The 22,577-nt window shown below is 41.4% G+C and overlaps 1 protein-coding gene across 2 annotated transcripts in view; it reads left to right on the top strand.

The window, feature by feature from the left end:
* The window catches only part of LOC126299061 (uncharacterized), a 1,316,522-nt gene that overhangs the window by 1,160,253 nt on the left and 133,692 nt on the right, over positions 1–22,577 (top strand). For both annotated transcript variants that reach the window (XM_049990731.1, XM_049990732.1), the window contains one exon: positions 5,257–5,582. In XM_049990731.1, coding sequence (XP_049846688.1) covers positions 5,257–5,582 — 326 coding nt within the window. The remainder of the gene's footprint in view (positions 1–5,256; positions 5,583–22,577) is intronic.

Below are 22,577 nucleotides of genomic sequence, written 5' to 3' on the forward strand. Positions count from 1 at the left end.
TTAAGTGTTGATCTTTGCATCTGATTTTATGTTTTTTTCATGTTATATAATATCTTCAGTACAAGTCATTCTCTATTTTTACTTACAAATCCGTCCCATGAATCTTGTTGTGTTCCTCAGTGGTTTTTTTTGTTTGTTTTTGTATGGTCCTATATTTTTCAGAGATTTTTCACAAGCTTTTGCTCACAAATTTCCTCTTTAGTAGTTCCTATCACGACAGCAATAATTTTTATTAAACTATAACCAATCTTAAGCAGTTGATACTTATCATCAAATAGCTATTCATTGAAACTATGGCTCTTAAGAGTATGTTGCATTATCAAATTTGAATTCAGTCACTGAACTGGTACGGACTGAATTCCTAGCTATTGCCACACCCTCCCTCCAGTTCATTTGTTGTGGTGAACAATGTGAACATACGCTCAGCCCAAACAAACAAAACCCCTTACTAAAAGTAACAGAAAAACCGGTATTAATTTTTTATCGAATAATCGGATTCCTGTCCGCTCCCGGTAGCTGAATGGTCACCGTGACGGATTGTCAATCGTCTTGGCCCGGGTTCGATTCCCGGCTGGGTTGGGGAATTTTCTCCTCCCAGATACTGGGTGTTGTGCTGTCCTCATCATCATCCTTCCATCCTCATCCACTGCAGGCGTCAAATTGAAAGACCGGCGCCCGGCGAACTGTCTGCCCGACGGGGAGCCCTAGCCATAAGATAAAATAAATAAATAAATCGGATTCCTCACACATCTTAACGAAGCAGAGCTGAATTCAATAAGCAAAGAAGCGTTTCGTGGTTTTCAACTAACAGAATATTGTTTAATGTTTCTGAAAAATTGGTATCTCTTAGTTTATCATGTGTGTCCAGGAGTAAATTTCATTTTGTTTGTGCAAAGGAATGAAACGTGAGAGAGCGTTATCAGTTGCTGTTAAATGTCCATCAAGTGTTAATTTAAATATAATATTATAATTACTTTGCACCTCTAGTCTCTAGCAGTTCAACGTCTGCCACCATCGGAATACAGAGGAGAGCTATAACGTTCTACTCATTTTGTGATAAGTGCATGTTAAAGTAGCGAAATTGGCGCTGTGGTCGTAGTAGCAAAACTTCTATAAGATCATGTTACTAAGACGACTTTCAGTTATTCTAGCCATACCCTTCTCTACTCCATAGGCCTAAAGTGTTCACGAAAATTTGCTGGTGGACCAATGAAACTTCATAAGATGAAGGGAGATTCTCGATGTCATCCATAAAGCACAAAAGGCTGCCGTCAGTACTGAATAGCCGCCTAGAACTACAGTGAACTGAGGCATTACAGTAGAGACAAATAAAATCAGTTTACATGACTGGTTATGGTAGATGTGGCAGACCCACTTTACCCATCAAGGATTTTATGGCCATACAGAATACAGTTAACATATCGTAGCTAGGGAGAAGTAAGCACTTTGTATTAGGAGAAAAGCCCTTCGAGACCATTTTAGCCACTGGGTTGAGTACACAAAGTGACAGTGTTTATGTCTTTCCTATACTGCCCCATTACATATCTCGCTGAACACTGTTCCTCTATCTGGAAATTAACATGTCATCTCCATCATCGGCCATATTCATGAAATTGCATTTGAAGAAACACGTGACTCATGGTGTTATTCTAAGTGTATGTAGTGGGATAAAGCGAGTTCTGAGACTATTTGTCTGTGCAGATCGCATACCTTAAGGGTCAAACGTGACTGATTTACGACACCTTCCCGTTTCCCCCTAACCTACTGTTCTGTTAGTTGATTTATGACCCCATGGGGTTTGATTTATGTCCCCTGGGGATAAACTGTCCTTCTGAGAAAACCCCCAACCCTCCTCCTTCGCCTCCTCTGTCACCTCCCCCTGTTCCTCCTCCTCCTCCCCCCCCCCACCCCACTGGGAAACCCTCTCATCAATACAAGCACACATTTGATATCAAATTCATTGACTAATTAATTAAAGTGATAAATTAATTAACCCCTCTCCCTCTGGTAAATCACCCAGCCCCCCCCCCCCCTTCCAGCGTCCCACCTGGAAATTGTCAGGAAAAGGACTCAGTCTGTGCTGGCAAGGAAGGATCTCATGACTGGTAATTCAAATACATAGCAAAAGATATACTGTTTATTTACAAAATTCAGTTCACAGGTGTTGAATCTCTCTTGCTTATCATACTCTTCTATATTGGAAGATGCAAGTCTTGAAAATACATTGAAAAGAAGTAATTAAATATATCGCATTTTCTTCCAATTGTGCAAGGAGTACCATCATGAAATCGACATCAACATAACTCACCACATGTAATTACACTGTTAAAAAATCTCTTGCACCAACTGCAGTGCATTGCTTCACCAGGCTGCACTATGCACTGGTGCCCAAGAGTTTGTACAACACCCCTAGGGACGCCATGACTGCTGTGGGTTGCCGCACCACCTGCCAGCTCATGTGTCGCACAGACTGGAAGTCGCACTAATCTCCAAACAAGGACTATAGTGCTCTCGACCAGGGTGGTGCACTCCTGCATACATGTACACCTAAGACTGCAGCTGTGGTCATGGTGACAATTTTCTCTGACCTCTGAACATTGGCACTGGTGGCGAATGAGGGATGAGTGCGCTACATTTGGATATCAGGACATGAGTTGCGGGATGTGCGAGTGTTTCAGCGGTCTGCAACATTTAGCCATGACAACAACAACTACTACGCCTACTACTACTACTACTACTAATACTACAGATTGGATCATGGTTTAAGTGTGTCATGTTCAGTGCTCCTCAATACATTGCAGTGGACTCTGTCTTGAAATGGTATTTGTTGTTCTCTCTATCCTGTGATGCAGTAGACCCTTCCTCCTCCTTCGGAATGTAGTGGGGAGAACCAACTTAGAAATTTTATAGTGCTTTAAAATCCCAATCAAAATGTCTAATTCCCAATTGATCAGTTTATTGTTTCCGATAATGATATCGTGACTACACATCTGTCCAGCCCCACCCACAAATTGTTTAAGGACAAAATTTGAAATTTTCAGCTACCTCCAATGTAATGGACTTCCTACCAAGTGACGTGACTGTGCCACCTAATTGTGCAAGTAAAAAAAGTCCTGAAGAGTAGGGTTTGAAAACCAGTAGGGGTGGAATCTGGCTAAATATACCAGTCCTAGTATCCACAAATAGGATGCAAGGAAAAACTGGCCACACACAAAGGGTATCGATTTAATCAACTAGTCAATCAATATTATAGAGTAAGGGAATATTTCTAAGACATCCACAGCTGTCAGTTTCCCAGGTATCCACTACTTCATTCAGGAAAAATGTGGGGTTAGTGTGGAACATGACAGATGCTACCTGCTTCTTCTCAAATGTCTGTTCCATCCACTACAGGTTTCCATAGCAGTGGAAGTGTGAGAACAAAGGGATGTACTGATTACTAATATCAGGTCTGCATAAGTATGAGGGGGGCAGGGGAGGGGGTGGAAGGGAGGAAGGGGGAGGGGACATCTTGGTCTGTGTGTGTTTGCATATCTTGGTTCACACAAACATGAAGCAACCACTTGAGAGTGAGAGAGAGGGAGAGAGTGAGTGAGAGAGAAAGTGAGGGAGAGCATGTGTTTCGACAGTATTTTCTCAGTTATCAGTTTTAAAGAGTTGTCACCGCCTGATGCTTTGATCGGGGATTAGCACAACTTCTGGTCTGTGTGCTGCACAAGCAGGCTGATGATGTGGCAGCAGGCAGTGGTCATGGAGCCCAAGTGGGCATGTGCAGTCTGTTGAACACCAGAACATGGTGCAGCCTGGTGAAGCAGTCAGGGTGTGGGTGTCTGACTCACTGTCCTTGGTGTGCAAGATTTTTAACAGTGTAATTACGTACTGTGATTTATGTTGACATCGATTTCTTGACGATATTCCCCATGGGATTGGAAAAAAGAACTATCTACTTGCTTACTTCTTTTTGACGTACTTAAGAAGATCTGCATCTTCCAATGCAGCAGAGAATGACTAGCAAGGGAGAACCATCCTCTGTGAATTGAATTTTGCGAATATGCAGTATATCCCTTGATATGTATTTGAATTTCCTGTCATGAGATCCTTCCTCTCCAACATAGACTGAGTACTTTTCCTGCTAGTTTCCAGTTGCGGTGGATGGGAAAGAATGGCTGGGAAATTTACTGTAGGGGGTTAATTAATTTATCGATTTAATTAATTAGTCAATTAGTCCATCCCCTGTGAATTGAATTTTGCAAATATACAGTATATCCCTTACTATGTATTGAATTTCCTGTCATGAGATCCTTCCTCTCCAACATAGACTGCGTACTTTTCCTGCTAGTTTCCGGGTGCGGTGGATGGGAGAGAATGGTTGGGGAATTTACTGTAGGGGGTTAATTAATTTATCGATTTAATTAATTAGTCAATTGATTTGATATCAAAGGTTTGCTTGTATCAGTGATGGAGTTTCCCAGAGGGGTTGGGGAGGAGGAGGAGGAGGAGGAGGAGGAGGAGGAGGTGGGGGGGTGGGGGAGGGAGTTTTTCAGATAGACAGATTATCCCCAGTGAGTTGTCAGTCAATCCCCAGGGGGTCATAAATCAGAACCCATTTTTCCCACTACTGTTGTACATGATATCATTCGTTGTCATACCGATTTCTATAAATCTGAAAAAATGTGTTGTTTGATGATAAGCACTGCTTGAAGCACAGTAACAATTTCAAACTCGTTTTTCAACCTGGTCTGCTTTCCATTGGGCACGGTCTGCAACAAAACCCTGGGTGGTATCTAAGTCAAACCAGACCATATCATAGGTAGTAATACCTCATTATCTGAACTGCCCAATCAGACCTTATGTCTTAATCTCTCCCGTATTTCCGAAGAGCGCGAAAACAAAGCTGTGTACATCCGTGGACTAGTTCTCCTCGGAAAAAAGGTCTGGGATAGAACAGCATAGCCACAGACTAAGGGTACTTTCAATAAGGGATCTTCGTTCTGAAATGCCATGTAACTTGAAACTCTGCAAGTCGTTTAAAATGTATCGAACAGGATCTCAACCTTCGCATTTCTTTGACAACATTCTTACTAACTACGCCTTATAACATCACTAAAATCTTGAGTTTGTTAAGACATTTCTCCTATGCTCTAATAGTTTGAGAAGGTTTCAAGTTTTTTTAGATAGTGTAATAATTTACATCTCGAAGGATTAAGTTTTTGACACAGTGTGTGAAATACTGAAAACTACTTTTTTTTTCTCCAGTTCAGTGCCCAAACGACACGCTGCGAACCGAGAAAGGAACTTTCGTTTGGGATTCTATCGATCACGGTATGGTGGCGAGGCAAGAGTGTCCGTACGGTGCAGATGAGAAGCTCTCTCTCGACGCAGATGAAGAAATTTCGAAGTATGTAAGTGATCTGAAATGGAAAGCGTTGACGGGCTCAAGTATGCAAGCCACAGACGACAACGTGACGGCAGAAAACCTGCAGGTGGAAGGCGAGATAGCGTACGCGGTGCGGCGCTGTGTGCTGCGGCCAGATGGCAGCGTCGCCTGGACGCCCATGCTGCATGCCGCCTGCCGCCGAGAGGTGAGTACTTCATGTCTCACACTGGCCTGCGTTTAGGAAAAAGTTAGAAAACGTTACTCTTATCGAAGTCCTAACAAAAAGGCTCTAATCTTAAAAGTCGGTATAAGAGAGATGTATGCGAGCTCAGTTAGAATTAGCATTTACTTTAAGATTCCTGTTTGTCCCAAACACAAAGCCACACAGATTTATCAGTAAGACTAGACATCAACTGGAACAGAAAGTACATTGCTGATCATCAAAACTGCAACACAAATAAGGAAAACAAGCAGCGAAATTTTACTTTTTACGCGCATACAGTATAGTAGGAGCAATACACAATTAACTAATATAGGTGCGATTGTAATAGAAGTCTTATTTACTCCATACGCTTTTCTCTTCACTCGAAAGTATCAGTGGTCACTGCAACAATTAGCTTTTCTTACAAATCTATTTGTCAAGTTCGTAAAAGGTTCTCGTGTTTCACATTACTAGACGTACTATAAAATAGTATCAAATTACAATTACTGTTCACGATTTTTTGCATCCTACTTCACTCCTAATGCTCTTCCGCCCGTAGGTACTCATTGTTCAAAACTTTTCAGCTCATTGACACTGAGTATGTTTTTGTTTGCACGATGAAGATTCACCTGCGCCTCGAGTATTTTGGTTTCATGTTGTGAGGTGCGCTCTTCTTTTGTTTTGTTTTCTATGATTTTGGAAGTATCTGTTTTTTCTTTTTGTTTTTGTTTACTTCTTTTGACCAACGTGTGCGCGCTCTTTCTGTCCAGGGCGAATGTGTCCTCGTTCTTTTGTGTACCTGTGTGTGTGTGTGTGTGTGTGTGTGTGTGTGTGTGTGTGTGTGTGTGTGCATGCGTGCTTTACTATGGTACTGTGTCGGGTTACCATTAGTGGGAATGTTGGCTGTTTTGTGTGGTACGGTTTTCGTGCTGGCTAGGGGACTGTTATTTATCTACTACGTGCTTGATTGGTTTACATAACGTTAGGTTGCTGATGTTTGTTTGTCGTTTATTGCGGTGTAATACTGCAACAGCCATCAAAACACTCACAGTCCCATAAACAAGCCGCTCTTAGATACATTCTACATAGCTTAAACACAGCATCACTAGCCAAACACAACTACAACAAGAGGTAAACATAATTAATCAAATAACAAAAAACAATGGACACAAAGTGTCTCCACTTACAAAATTAAACACGAAAATCCAGAAACACATAAAAATAAAAGAAGCTAAACAAGTAACGCAATTCCCAAGCAAATTCAGGGACCCACGACATTCACCACACCCACACACACCAATAAAACCACTACTACACAACAAGAACAGAGCACTAAAGCTCAACAGCCAAGGCGATACACACTCGCATACGGAAACAAGCTGACACTCGGAATTGGTAATATCTTTAAGAAACAAGAAATAAAAATAGCTTAGCAGAGTAGAAATTCAATACAGAAAGGTTCAAAACCACTACACAATCACAATAGAAACAGATATGAAAATGATCAGATTCAGTAACAAAAACATCTCCGAACACTACAAGAAAACTTCCAAATTAAAAGGCAGTTATGAGATAGAACCACATGAACAACCAAAAAACAGCGGCAACACATACTTATTAAAGTTAATAAAACATGTTCTTGTTGAGCTCATCAGTCTGGAGACTGGTTTGATCTAGCTCTCCACGCTACAAAACCTCTCCAACTCTGAGTAGCGATTGCAAACTACATCCATTTGAACCTGTTTATTGTATTAATCTCTTGGTCTCTCTCCATAGCTTCCCTCCACCAACACTTTCCTGCAAAACTAAACTGATGATTCCTTGTTGTCTCCGAATGTGTCCTATCACCAAATCACTTCTTTGAGTCGAGTTATGCCACAAAGTTCTTTCCTCTCCAATTCTGTTCGGTACTTCCTCAATAATTAAGCAATCTACCGTTCAGGTTTCACTTCCATCTAAGGCAACATCCCAGACAAATATCTTGAGGAAAGACTTCCTAGCACTTAAATTTATGTGCGATGTTAACAATTTTCTCTGTTTTAGAAACGCTTTTCTAGCCATTCCCAGTCTGCACACTCCCTACTTCGGCCATCTTCAGTTACTTTATTGCCCAAGTAGCGAAACTCACCTACTACGTATAGTGACTCATGTGCTAACCTGATTCTCCCAGCGTCGTCTGATTTAATTTGACTAAATTCTATTACCATCGTTTTTCTTTTGTTGATGTTCGTCTTAGATCCTCCTTTTAACATGTTGTCAATTTCGTTAAATTACTTTTCCAAGTCCTTTACCATCTTCGATAGAATTAGAATGTCATCAGCAACTCTCAAACGCTTTACTTCTTCCCCCTGAACTTAAATTCCTTCTCCCGATTTCTCCTTTGTTTCCTTCACATCTCGCTCAGCGTACAGCCACCACAAAAACAATATCACTTAAAGAAGTCAATATATCCACTCACAATCACCCTCCACAGTACCATAGTAAAGAAGGTTTAACATAGTAATACTCTGTGCACACAGAAGTTAGGATCTCTCTCTCCCTCTTTCTCTCTCTCTCTCTCTCTCTCTCTCTCTCTCTCTCTCTCTCTCTACAGCAGGCACTTCAGCGATAATTGAAAACAAAGCAAAAGATGATATCTCGGAACACCAAAACAACGTAAACGAGGTGTAATCGCATCTAGTCTAGCAACCAAAAATATCCAGTGTTAGTAAAGTGCAATGCTCTGGAACTCGAACATATATATATAAGAGAGAACGTTAAAAATGAAGTAAGAAGGAAAAAACTCTGAGTAACAATTTTAATTTAATCCTGTTTAATAGTAGTCTAGGTCCTTCGTTGGATGGATGACTTGGTGAAGAACCTGGCATCCCTGGAGACTGAAGACACCAGAATCAATCGAGCACAATATACACAAATCAAAAAAAGGTTTGCATCACCTCAGTTCCGAGAGTTCCGGAAAGTGTACAGAAAATTTTAACAGAGATCAACATAAACATCATTTCCGCCCTTTTTATTGCTCATGAAAACCACACATTGCTTGTTGTACCACCATACAGCGAGACCTTCGCAGTTGGTGGTCCACGTTGCTGTACGCACCGATACCTCTAATACCCAGTAGCACGTCCTTTTGCATTGATGCGTGCCTGTATTAGTCGTAACGTACTATCCACAAGTTCATCAAGGCACTGTTGGTGCAGATTGTTCCATTCCTCAACGGCGATTCGGCGTAGATCCCTCAGAGTGGTTGATGAGTCACGTCGTCCATAAACATCCCTTTTTGATCTATCCCAGGCTTGTTCGATTGGGTCCATGTCTGCAGAACATGCTGGCCACTCTAGTCGTGCGATTTCGTTACCCTGAAGAAAGTCATTCACAAGATGAGCAAGATGGGGGGCCTCGCCAATATGCTGCCGATATGGTTGCACTACCGGTCGGAGCACGGCATTCACTTATCGTACAGCCGTTATGCCGCCTTCCATAACCACAAGAGGTGTACGTCGGCCCAACTTAATGCCACCCCAAACCAGCAGGGAACCTCCACCTTGCTACACTCGCTGGACAGTGTGTCTAAGGCGTTCAGCCTGACCGGGTCTCCAACGATTGTCTGGATGAAGACATATGCGACACTCATCGGTGAAGAGAACGTGATGCCAATCCTGGACGGTCCATTCGGCATGTTGTTGGGCCCATCTGCACCGCGCTGCATGGTGTCGTGGTTGCAAAGATTGACCACACCATGCACGTCGGGAGTGATGTTGGGCATCATGCAGCCTATTCTGCACAGTTTGAGTCGTAACAGGACGTCCTGTGGCTGCACGAAAAACATTATTCAACATGGTGGCGTCGCTGTCAGGGTTCCTCCGAGCGATAATCCGTAGGTAGCGGTCATCCACTGCAGTAGTAGCCCTTAGGCGGCCTGAGTGACGCATGTCATCAACAGCCTGTCTCTCTGTATCACCCATATCTGAACAACATCGCTTTGGTTCACTCCGAGACGCCTGGACGCTTCTCTTGTTGACAGCCCTTCTTGGCAGAACGTAACAATGCTGACGCGATCGAACCGCGGTATTGAGCGTCTCTGCATGGTTGAACTACAGACAACACGAGCGGTGTACGTCCTTCCTGGCAGAATGAATGGAACTAATCGGCTGTCGGACCCTCTCCGTCTAATAGGCGCTGCTCATGCATGGTTGTTTACACCTTTGGGTGGATTTAGTGACATCTCTGAAGTGTCAAAGGGACTGTGTTTGTGATACAGTATCCACAGTCAGTGTCTATCTTCAGGAGTTCTGGGAACGCGAGGGGGGCGGGGGGGGGGGGGGGGGGTGTTGGGATGCACAAAACTTGGCTCTGAGCACTATGGGCCTTAACGTCTAAGGTCATCAGTCTCCTAGAACTTAGAGATACTTAAATCTAACTAACCTAAGGACATCACACACATCCATTCCCAAGTCAGGATTCGAACCTGCTACCGTTGCGGTCGAGCGGTTCCTGACTGTAGCGCATAGAACCGCTTGGCCACCTCGGCCGGCTGTGCAAAACGTATAGTGTAGAAAGGGAACCGCTTGGCCACCTCGGCCGGCTGTGCAAAACATATATAGTGTAGAAAGGAATGGTGGCAGTCTGTGCAAGCAGCGCGTGGACTGGACGGCCTGTGATTGCTAGATATGTGTTATGAGGCGTAGTCCAGTCGTGGAAAACAGGAGACCTATCTAGGATTTCTAAGAAAACCGAGTTGTTACAGTACCCATTGAAGATGCTTTGAAATCAGCAGAAACGCATATGGTGTAAATAAGACGTTTATTACTGTCGTAAAAGTATCTGAATAACCTGTATTACTGCGACATAACATATACAGAATTAAATTTATGTGTGACTAGCGGAGAAACCCGGCGTGGCCCAAGGATTTATTTACAGGTGTGCATCCACACCAGTACCACGCAGCCAATGGCATTGTGCTTAATGTTTACTACGTAATATCTCCTGAACTATGTGTCATACAATGATACAGATGATGAGATGAGTGTGTGGCATTGTTGGCCGGGAGACCCCATCCAGGGAAGTTCGGCCGCGGAGTGCAAGTCTTATTTCAGTCGACTTGCGTGCCGGTGATGAGGATGAAATGATGATGACAACACAACACCCAGTCCACGAACGGCGAAAATCTCCAACCCGGCCGGGAATCGAACCCGCGCCCTCTGCGTGGGAGGCAAGCACATAACCACTCAGCTAAGCAGGCGGACACACTGATATAATTTTGTTGGTATATTCAGCGGCATATGTGTACACTACCTACAAAATGTGCTACTAATGGAGCTAGTAGCAGCGAAATAATACATTTAAAATTCATACAGGATGTGGCAGTGCTTCATACATCTTTTTGTTTTTACATCATATTTCCTGAACTATGTATCGTACATTCACGTAATTTTGCACTTAAATTCAATAGTATACGTACTTACTGTCTGAAAAATGTGTCGTGAATACAGTTAGTACTGAAGAAGTAAAAAGTTATAACGTCTGCCTTGTGTGGTGCTTTTACTGAACGAACAACAGGAAAGTAGCAAGCAATAAACATTTTTCTTTCATCATTTTGTGGGGCTTGTCAGAGAGAAAAATCGTAAATGTCTGAAATCGTATGTAAAGTTTGTTTCAAGTCGCAAAATACTCTCATTCTCAATTACTAGGTGAATTCACGCGTCGCGGGCTATGCTTCCTTTTCACCCCCACCCCCTTGATAGATATGTGATTCTTGCCCCTACAGCGATTTTTGCCAGACAGTAAGGTATAAATGTGTACCAAGTTTTGTTGAATTTGGTACAATGGTTTCGGAGTAAATGTGGATCGCACACACACCATTTTTATAATACGTTTTGATTTGAGAGTACACAGGGTGTGAAATTCATTCCATACATCTGCCACCTCCGGCAGCAATAATGGCTCTAAGCGGCCTGTGCAGCGGGTCGAACTGAGCTTGGATGACAGCTGTGCGTACGTCATTCCATGCTGCTTCAACGCTATCACAGAGATCATCAAGCGTAGTGTCTGGGTGAGTGGTGGCGTGGCAGGCTAATGGGTGAGATATCTGGAGAGCGTAATGGCTAGGGCAGCAGTCGAGCATGCTCTGTATCAGTACGACGTGGACAACATGCGACGTAGCGTTACGCTCTTAATAGGTAACATCGTGGGAACATCGATGACAGGGCATAGCCACCGGCTTTAATATGTCAAAAATGTAACGTCTTTTACCAAATTACTCGTCATGTGAATTAGAGATAATTTTACTGTGTACGGCTGTCTAATGACCTCGTTGTCGACGGGCCTTTAAATCTTAATCTTCCTTTTTACTGTGTACCTAGTGGAACATCTACCAGTGATCCAGATACTGGTGCCTTACGACAATGTCCAGTGCCGTCTGACTATGTTCGTTCTCCCGGAGCCCCCAAAGACAGAATACCTCCGTCGTAATGTTGTACGTAGAACCCGAATTTGTCTGAAAAAACGATGTGGTTTCACTGCTGTGTCCTTTGTCAAAGTAGAATACACCACTGTGTCTAAAATGCTAATCATTTGTGTATCCATGTGTCTAGTATAGTTCGCGCCAGTTTTCGTTTGTTGCATATTATGTTCACGATGCAATTTTAGTGGAAAGCAGCGTAAACTGAACTCATACGCAATTCAGGCGCTTTGTGAGACTTGATAATGAGGTTAACAATGACTAGAAACGTTTATATGCAAAAGCAGTCAAACTCGATTTCTCACAAGAGCGTGTGACGTTTGGGATTTTAAATAGTGATAATGCCACTATTAATCCATTGCCAAGTAGTCGTAATAAAAAAAACCTTACCACAATCGTTGGCACTTATTATCGACTGGTTCAATGCTCGTCTATTCATATCCCTTCAGTCTTGCCAATAACAGCAACTGTGCTCCTTCAAAAATGTTTTCTAATTACAGACAAATCACGTGATTAAAAACAAACAGTATTATAGTTCAGAAAATCTGTATCATATCACCCCTTCAAAAAAATTATTGTCACTGTGGATACAATTAACGTAAAAGAAGTTTCAATTTAGTTGCTTCTACTGTATTTATTTCGCAGAACAGAAGAGAAAACAAATCACGAATTGCAAAAACCACAGCGTTTACGTTAATGATATTCATGTATGTTGAGTACATAAAGTCTGAATAAATAAAACATATCTATAAGTAATAGTTATTTTGAATCGAATTACTAAAACTGACCTCAATCAGCATACAATAAAATGCTGATTCTGTCCTATCTATATACAGGGTGTCCAATTTTAATTTATACCGAAGTTGTGAGGTTTGATGGGGGTCATGGAGTGGTTACCTCGAAATGACCTTGAACCCTGTTTTAAAGGTCAAACCAAGGTCAAGTTCATTTTTGCAAATGGCAACCCCTATTTTTTGTTCCATAGTCGTACTCTATGTAAAAAAAATACGCATTGTTTGTAGGGAACTTTTTTTTTCGAAAAACCAATGGTTTGTCACCAGGGGGACCTTGATTGATACTTTCCCAGGCTACCAGTATCTCTAGAACGAAGTACTCTTTCATACTTAGGTGTCTAACGGATGTGTGTCTTCCAAGAGTTCACCTTTACATACCTCGATTTTGACGTAAATAACAAAATAATGAAATACCCCATGGTAATCCGTCCTTTTCAAATATGAAGAGAAGGCACAAACTAAAGACGGGCCCGAGAAAGTCAAGGTGAGTCAGATAATTTTTTCTCTTGTGGGCTTCAGACATTCGTTTTGAGAATAATTTTGCTTGTGCGGATTTGAAAAAATTTCACTTCGCATGAGCTCATGAAAGTTTCGCGAGACGTGATTGTTCTGAGTCCCACTATGCGAAATTCATGAGAGTTCGACGAAGTGGTATTTTCTAAATCCCTTAACACACATTTTTTCTAAGCCCATAAGAGAAAAATTTATGAGAGTCACGTCAGTCAAGAAACATTCTAAGTGGGATCAGACGAGAAATTTTCAGAGTCCCTTAGGGTAAAATTTCTCTGAACCTCCAGTCATGATTTCAAATTCCCCGACAATAACGTTTATTGGTTGGCTTCAAAGCTCCACCCTTCTCTTCTCAGATTGTGCTAGTACTCGTACATGCACAATGCACTTTAACCACACAAGACTTTCATTGAAAATTTTTCCGGATCTCGCTTCGCTCTGGAGATGCTGGTAACCTGGGAAAGTTATAATGAAGTGCCCCTGGCAACAAGCCATTGGTTTTTAGAAAATTGTGTTCCCTACAAAAAATGCGTTTTTTCATGTAGACTACTAATATGGAATAAAAAATAGGGGCTACCATTTTAAAAATGAACTTCACCTTGATTTGACCATGAAAACAGGGTTCAAGGTCATTTCGAGGTAACTATTCCATGACCCTCTTCAAACCATTCAACTTTAACTAGAGACTTTTTTTTGCAAAAATGTGCCGCTCCAGAGATATCGGCCGGTATAGATTACAATGGTACACCCTGTATATCGGATAGGCTCATAAGTTCAATGTTGTTTCCCATATGGTTAAGAAACACAACAGACACTTCAGTCATTAATAATATATTCTTCTTCACTGTTTGCAATAGTTTGTCAACACTGGGGTAACATTTCGTTCCCACGACTGTAGAAACCACGTGGTTTTGAGGGGAAGAAGTCGTCAAGCGCATTTCCATCTGGAAAGGTGGTTATTTGAAGGTTGTTGGACAGAGAACGGAGAAGTTGAAAATCTGAGGCCACAAGATCAGGTGCATGAAATGGGTGCAGAATGACTTCCCAACCCAATGTGTTTAAACAATTTCATCATCATCCCTGAACGTAGAGACTCACTGATGACAAAATTATTGTCCTTAAAACGAGAAAACCATTAATTGCCGTGCTCTGTCCAATGGCATTATCCCCGCACACGAAGCAAATGTTTCTGGCTGCCTCCACTGCTGTCACCCCTCTGATGAACTGAGACAGAAGAACATGTCGGAAATGTTCCGATTTCTCCACTTGGCTCACTATTTGCTAGCATCCATAGCTCCAAACGATATAACGACAAAATGTAAACTCAAATAACAGCAATGAACTACGAACGAAAAACGACAATTGATAAATAAACCCATGTTGTTGTTGTTGTTGCTGTTGTTGTGGTCTTCAGTCCAAAGACTAGTTTGATGCAGCTCTCCTTGTTACTCTATCCGATACAAGCCTCTTCCTTTCCGAGTAACTACTGCAATCGACATCCCTCTGAATCTGCTTTCTGTATTCATCTCTTGCTCTCATTCTGCGATTTTTACCCTCCACGCTTCCCTCCGGTGCTACGTTGGTGATCCCTTGATGCCTCAGAATGTGTCCTATCAAACAATCTCTGTTCTAGTCAGGTTGTATCACAAAGTTCACTTCTCCTCTATTCTATTCAATACCTCCTCATTAGTTACGTGATTTACCCATCTAATCTTTAGCATGCTTATGTAGCATCACATTTCAAAATCTTCTATTCTCTTCTTGTCTAAACTGTTTATTGTTCTTGTTTTACTTCCATACATGGCTACACTCCAAACGAATACTTTCAGAAAGGCCTTCCTGACACTTAAATTTATATTCAATGATAAAAAATTTCTCTTCTTCAGAAACGCTTTTCTTACGATTTCCAGACTACATTTCACATCCTCCCTACTTCGACCATCGTCAGCTATTTTGCTTCCCAAATAGCAAAACTCATTTACTACTTGAAGTGTCTCATTTCCTAATCTAATTCCCTAGCCAGTAAACTGTGGTCACAGTCCACATCTGCCAATGGAAGTGTCTTACAATTTAAAATCTGGTTCCAAAATACTGTCTTACCATTGTATAATCAGTCTGAACCCCTCCGCTGTCTCCAGCTCTGTTCCACGTATACAATCTTCTCATGATTCTTAAACCAAGTGTTATCTACGATTAAATTACGCTCTGTGCAAAATTCTACCAAGTGGGCTCGTCTTTCATTCCTTGTGTGTGTGTGTGTGTGTGTGTGTGTGTGTGTGTGTTTGTGTGTGTGTATGTGTAAGCAAAAACGTTTTTACCAAACAACGCGTTAATTACCTTATGTTTTACAGGTATATAAGTGTATAACTTTAATGTGTAATTTAAAAATGAATCAAGTCATAATCTATGATGTAACTGTTATTACAAAACGTTTGGTCTGAAATTGGTGTATATTTGCAAAGTCCAGACCAGAAGCCTAGAATTTGATTTTTTTGAAAGTCACACGTGAAGACGTATTCATTCGTCGGATTCCGCTGGCAACCAGTGATTGAAATACGCCCTTGGATTTAAAGCGATTGCAGTTTCACGTGCGGCTTGTATTCGCAGTATCATCAACAAGGCGCAGGCCCAAACACTTTGTGGGGCAGATATAAAATATCCCGGGCACACCGGGCACTACAGGTAAAAACTAAACCTAAACTTCGTCCGAATAGGCCTTGGAGGGCTCAACGGTACCGACCCCCCGCCGTGTCATCCTCACACAGCCCTAGGCGTCATATGGAAGGGGCATGTGGTCAGTAGATCACTCTCTCGGCCGTATGTCAGTTTACGAGACCGGAGCCGCTACTTTTCAATCAAGTAGCTCCTCAGTTTGCCTCATAATGGCTGAGTGCACCTCGGACAACTACAGCTACTTGTATTAAAACATAGAATAATACTATAGTACAAAGACTGCAGAAGAAAGCGCAATGTCTTATGGCCAGCCGTGGTGCGTTTCAATCTGTTTGGGGTTAATACAACACTGACTTTTGTGTCCATTTTGTTAGAGGATTTTTAGTCACATTTAACGTTAAACGATCAGCATATACATACATACTCCGGTAGCCATCATACAGTCTGTGTCACTTCTCCCATTTTCTGAGAAGAACAACTGCTGCTGTGTGTGAGGTTCGAACTCTGATTTTACCTTCACGGTCTTCTAGCTAGATATAAATAAGAGGAGGCAATATATAGGCTGATTCTTCCAAGAACTTGGAGAGTCGTGTACTTATTCTGTCGTCTGCAGTAAATTTCTGAGACTGGTTGCCACTCTCGTGAACGGGATCATTAATGGGTTCTGGTTACCATGTAATAGGGACTTGTTTATACGGGAAGATAGAGACCGAGTCCTTTTCCCCGCGTGTAACTTGCGAACGCGACCCACACGCATAATGGTTAGTATCCAGTTATGAGTTTACACCTCTAACGTCATTTCAGAATTGAATATCGTCAAGACCGGACATATTCAACCTTTCAACTGCTATTTGCCGAATGAAGTCTGTACTACATTTGTATACAATACACCAATGTCAGCTGACGGATATTTATTAATTTATATGCTCCCACAGGTCAATTTGGTCTCTAAGACATTATGTTACGGGCCGGATTTTCTTGTTATTGTCTCATTCCTTTATTTTCCATTCTTCAAACCATGAAGGACGAATGCTATTTGTGAATACAGTACAGTTTCGTGTTGTCAGTGTGCGGCGATAGCTTTCGTTTCGTCTTTTTCATCTGTAGCTTGGAAGTTCTCGCATTCGTGATCAACTAGCTACCACATAGTTTACCATAACAAAATTTAAAAGGTATCTAATTTACCACCCATAATAGCGCCATTTGCCGCTCACACCAAACAGTTACAAAATGCGAACACGAATTTAGGGAGGATGACTTACAACCGTAAATAAAATGATGACGTAGCTGCATCATACTAATTACATAACACCATAAAATTAGTAATTACCTCAGAATGATCAGTCGTTAATCGCAATAAGCTCCATGTGCCATTATTTTAAGTTAGTGACAATTGCATCCTAGTAACCATATTAGTGAAGTATTAAATTCTGTTGTGAAGGTCAGGAAGATAATCTAAAAGATAGTCAGAGTGCACTAACTCAAGGTGAAAATTTCTATGGCCCGCAGTGGGCGAAAGACTTTGTTTTTATGATGAACACCTGTTTCTATGGCTCTGTTGAGGTCAATGGACTTGGCCCAATGATTCTCTAATCCATCTTTGCGGTTCAGTTATGTACGTCCTGAGAAATACCCATCTACTGGTACCAAACCGCGTTCATTAGACGCAAAATGACTTTATAGTCACAATATTGATTACAAGTCGGAATAGATGTCAAATCTGGTGCATAAAGCAGTCTTTTCCTTCGTGTGGGGTGTGGGACCACAGTCATGTAGAACTTTTTGAAACAATTTCCACCATTTGACGATAGATTTGCATTCATTTATTTCAGTTTATTTCACGTAATCACGATTTTGGCTTTGGAGCCATTCTCAAGTGCAGTTTCAACTGAAGCTAAAATCTCAAAAAATGTCCGACCTGTCTAAATGGCATGCCATCATCAAAATAACTTTTATCTGGTGTTATAAACCAGCCATCGTATTAAAGAATAAGAGTACACATCAAAGACACACAAAATGGATGAGTTTCTGCATAGCCAATAAACATTAACGATCTGACAGTCAGTACACTGCCGTGACCTGTATTCATCACGTCCGTCGTAGTCACCCAGCAGATGATCCCTCCACTCCGTTCAGTTAAATAGGCTATCACAGCTGAGCTCTCACTGCGTCATATCACTAATTGCTCTGTACATCTGAAATCTCCAAATTTAAATCTGTACTCGGTAATCCATCTGTCACTTCGCCCCATTCCTGTTCCAGTCGCTAATGGAGAAGGACTATTGTTGATACGCCTACGTGTGAACTCAAATCCCTCTAAATTTGTCTTTTCACAAGATATATGTGGCAGGTATTGGTTGACGTGACTAGGAACTTATACCCTCGGAATTTCAACAGTAATCCACTCCATGTTGCACAGAGCGTCTCTTGTAGCAGCGATAGTAACGTATCAGTCAGATGTCGGTTTAATAAGCCAATTCCTTCTGGATGAACTAAACTTCCTGAGGAGTCTTCCAGTGAATATCACTTGGGCATCTACGATTAGTTAGGTGTGTTAGTTACACTTTAAAGCAGTCAGCACGCAAACTAACGGGCATTTAATGGGTGTGACAGTTTTTGCTGTGTTCAGGCGTGATTATAATTAAACTTTTGCTACTTGAGCCAGTGTAGAAGAAAAACTACGGTATGGGTACCCAAATTTACAGGAATGATGTTCAGACTATATGCTGAAAATTTGCGTTGATAGTAGTTTAAGTTTCACGGCTTCTTATTACGCACCGAAGCTGGTATGACGACTTAGGATTAAAACACAACCATCAGTATGCATTACAGTTACACTCAGTCAGCATGGGTATGGACAAAGTGAACAGGATTTAACTGGTAAAGCTGTTGTATCAAAACAACAGCAACAGTGTTGCTGCTCTTCGCGAGCATCGACCTATTAAAGAATATGGAGAGCACCTCTTTCCGCTCCAGAGTTGGAGAAAATGGTTTGGAAGTTAGAACTAACTAGCAATTTGAGGTTTATTCATGGCAGAGGTCGACGGGCAGTTGCGCCAAAATTTTTTGAGAACGTTACTGTTGCCATAGTTGAAAATGAACATGGAATGTAAACAAGGTACGCAAGTAACAAATGTCACCCTCTCATGTAGAAATTAAAGTGTGTTTCTTCTATTGGTTTATTTGCCATTTATTTTCCTCGTCTAGTTATAAATGCTTCCACAAAGTTTCATTGACCTACTGTTACTCGTTTTTCATGGGGCTGTCTCAAGTAGCGAAAGTAGAAGTACAGCCACACTGCACTATAGTGGTCAAAGGTATTCGAAAGAGCTGAATTCCGTTTCGCCTAATTTGGAAGCAACCCATATAACTTAACTGTCTTGCAGGTTCTCTTCTCTCTTCCTTGTACAGTCGTTTGGCTATAAAAAATATTTACAAGCTGCAGTAGTAGAAATGGTATCACTTTTTGAATTAAGTACCAGGAATAAATAATTAATACATTAATTTATTATTATCCAAATAAATAAAGAAATAAAGGTCACTACAAAAGATCATTAGAGAAAAGTGCTCTGTATGGCTATCGATACAGATGCAATTTAGTATCATGATAATGCAAATATCACAGAATATGTTATTAGAGATGCAGATGTTGCAATAACCTTCATGTACCACTGCACATGTTATATATTGTATTATCTGACGATTAGCCGGTCGTTGTGGCCGAGCGGTTCTAGGCGCTTCAGTCCGGAACCGCGCTGCTGCTACGGCCGCAGATTCGAATCCTGCCTTGGGCATGGATGTGTGTGATGTCCTTAGGTTTAAGTAGTTCTAAGTCTATGGGACTGATGACCTCAGATGTTAAGTCCCGTAGTGCTCAGAGCCATTTGAACCATCTGATGACTTGTGTCGTATTTGTTATTTCAGCTGCTTCCTAGTGTATTGTCTCAATCCTGGTTTTCAGAATTAGGGAAAAAACTATATGCTTCAAAATATTGATAGAATTTTTGGAGGACGCATGGTCATACATAAACTGAAATAGAAGTAATATGATGTGTTTACTGCGTGGTTCTGATTAAGTTCACAGTGGTCCAAATGCTGTAGTGTGGGCTGCATACATTGCAGGTTCATTAATCAACGCGTTCGCAGAGTATGCTGGAAAAGTAATAGCTACACTGTCTACCACCAGACAAAAATATGGCTCTGTAAGCAGTCAGAATGTGAAATGTTTCCTTTGTTGAAATCAGCATGCTCTTCGTCTCTTGGTAACGTGAGTTGATTTCCTTTGTGACGAGACTGTTGGTCGAAAGAGTGAAGAAGGTTGAAGTTTACCGCATAAAACGCAGTGGCTTTTGAGAAAAAAACACCATGCACTGTTGGTAAAGTTGTTTTATCAGGTCGGCAGCAACAGCATCGCTACATCGTGTGAATATCGCCGACAGAAACTACTGCGAAGAGACCGCATGACAATAAATGGGCTAAAGAATATGATCAAAAAATTTGAAGAAACAGATAAATTTTGTGGTGTCGCAGGGAGGGGGACACAGCCCATTCACATAGCAGTTGCTGACGGATTTGCTGTAGCCGACCGTGCAGCACATGCCGTAAATTCTGTAGTCAGCGCTTCAGCTGTATCTCCCTGGCCAACAGTTCAAAAGATTTTGCGGCGCATTTTACACTGGTATCTATGCAGTTTTCAGAATGTGCACCAAATAAAGCCCCAAGGTAGCCTACAATGCTGTGACTTTTCCCTTCGTTTTTTGGCACGCATAGAAATGGATGATGTGTGGCTGGAGAATATTCTTTGGAAGGAAGAGGCACATTTTACAGTGCACAGTGCCGTGAATCCACAGAACTGTCGCATATGGGGTTCTACTCTGCCACATGTTGATGAGGAACACCCACTGCACTCATTTTATGCGACTATGTGGTATCACAAGCACTTCCACTGTCCGTCCGTTTTTCTTCAAACAGCTGATACCTCACGAGCCTGTATACAGCGACATCTACACGTCATGGGAACCTCCTTGTGTAACACATTATTCCAGCTTTGCAAGGACAGAACTGTATTCGTATCACTGTTTTCATGCAAGATGTGGGACACCACATGTCGCATTCCGTGTGAAAGATTTGTTTCGAGAAACCTTCGGTAACGACCGCATAATCCCTAGGCAATTTCATGATGTGTGACCTTCCAGATTCTCGACCTGAGTCCATGGAACTTCTGGTTGTGCGAATATCTGAAAGATCATGTCTATCAGGGATGTATCGGAATTCTTCCTGATCTGAAGGATAGCATAAGATGTCATATCACTCTGATTACACCGGATATGCTGCTAGCAACTGTCGACCTTGCAATGGTACAGATGTAAAAAATTGCTGACTCGGGAGAACAAACTGGATACATATTGTAACTTGCGACCATATCCTAATAAACATGCCACGATTATCATGTGTTTCATCTTTCTTCCCCTTTCCTGCATCCAAAACAAGTACTGACTGCTTACAGCGCCATATTTTCCCCTGGTGGAAGATAATGGACTTATTATTTTTTCAGCATACTCTGCAAGTGTCCGATTAATGAACATATCTATAATGTTTCAGCATTCTGCGATGTATACAGCCTGCACTGCAGCATGCGGAACACCATCAGTTTAATTATAACCATCCAGTATTTAAAAAGTACACGGCCACATGTCATTGTTCGCACAGTGGCATACCGCTTAAGATCACTACGTTCATAATACTTGAGCTAAAAGCTTACTTTCGCGGCATATCTAATGTGTCGTGCGTGAGTTTGCATTGGCGTCGTGCCATTTCTTGGTAACAGTCCATTATTTCGTGTTTGCATAACTCTTTGCTTTTCAACACGCTGCAATTGCCATTTTAACATAGGTGGCCAGTAATTCTTCAGTTTCAACCAACCCACTTTTAATTTTACTGTGTAACTCCCTCAGTTCGAAATGAAGTTGACTTGCATTCTCATTACATTCAATTTTGAACAAATTTCTACTAAAATTTGTCTCAAATAGAGCTTTTCAACTTTTTTGAAAAAAATTTTAACACTGCTTTTTAATGACAAAACTGAAAGTTATCAGTTCGTTGTCCTGAGAAGTTCTAACCTCTGTTATTTTGTCGTCAAGTCTCTCATTAACGGACATTTCAAGTTTTTTATGTAAGTGTTGAAAATAAATCTCCAGTTGTTCTTTATTAGAGTGATTCATTACTTTAATGAATTGATTAAATTCTTTAATACCATTTTCAATAGTTTCTGCTTAACTGTCTGCTCCTTTTTCATATTTTGCAAGCTATTCCCTGAGCAACCTAACTATTTCCTTTTCATGCTTAGTAAGATTTGTCAGATTACTTTCATTAATCATTTTTTGCCAAAGCTTACTGGTAACTATTACTAAAATAATGTACTCACTATTAAGATGCAGACTGCACTGTGGCGCTGTGCTAGCTATGGGTCCTGGATAAAAATAGCCTGCCTAAAATTTACGATGTCTGAGCGTTTGTTGTCAGACTGCGGCTGACTGTTCACCAGGTGTGGTAACTTCATCTGTC

The sequence above is a fragment of the Schistocerca gregaria genome, chromosome X (genome assembly GCF_023897955.1).
Source record: "Schistocerca gregaria isolate iqSchGreg1 chromosome X, iqSchGreg1.2, whole genome shotgun sequence".
Lineage (NCBI taxonomy): Eukaryota > Metazoa > Arthropoda > Insecta > Orthoptera > Acrididae > Schistocerca > Schistocerca gregaria.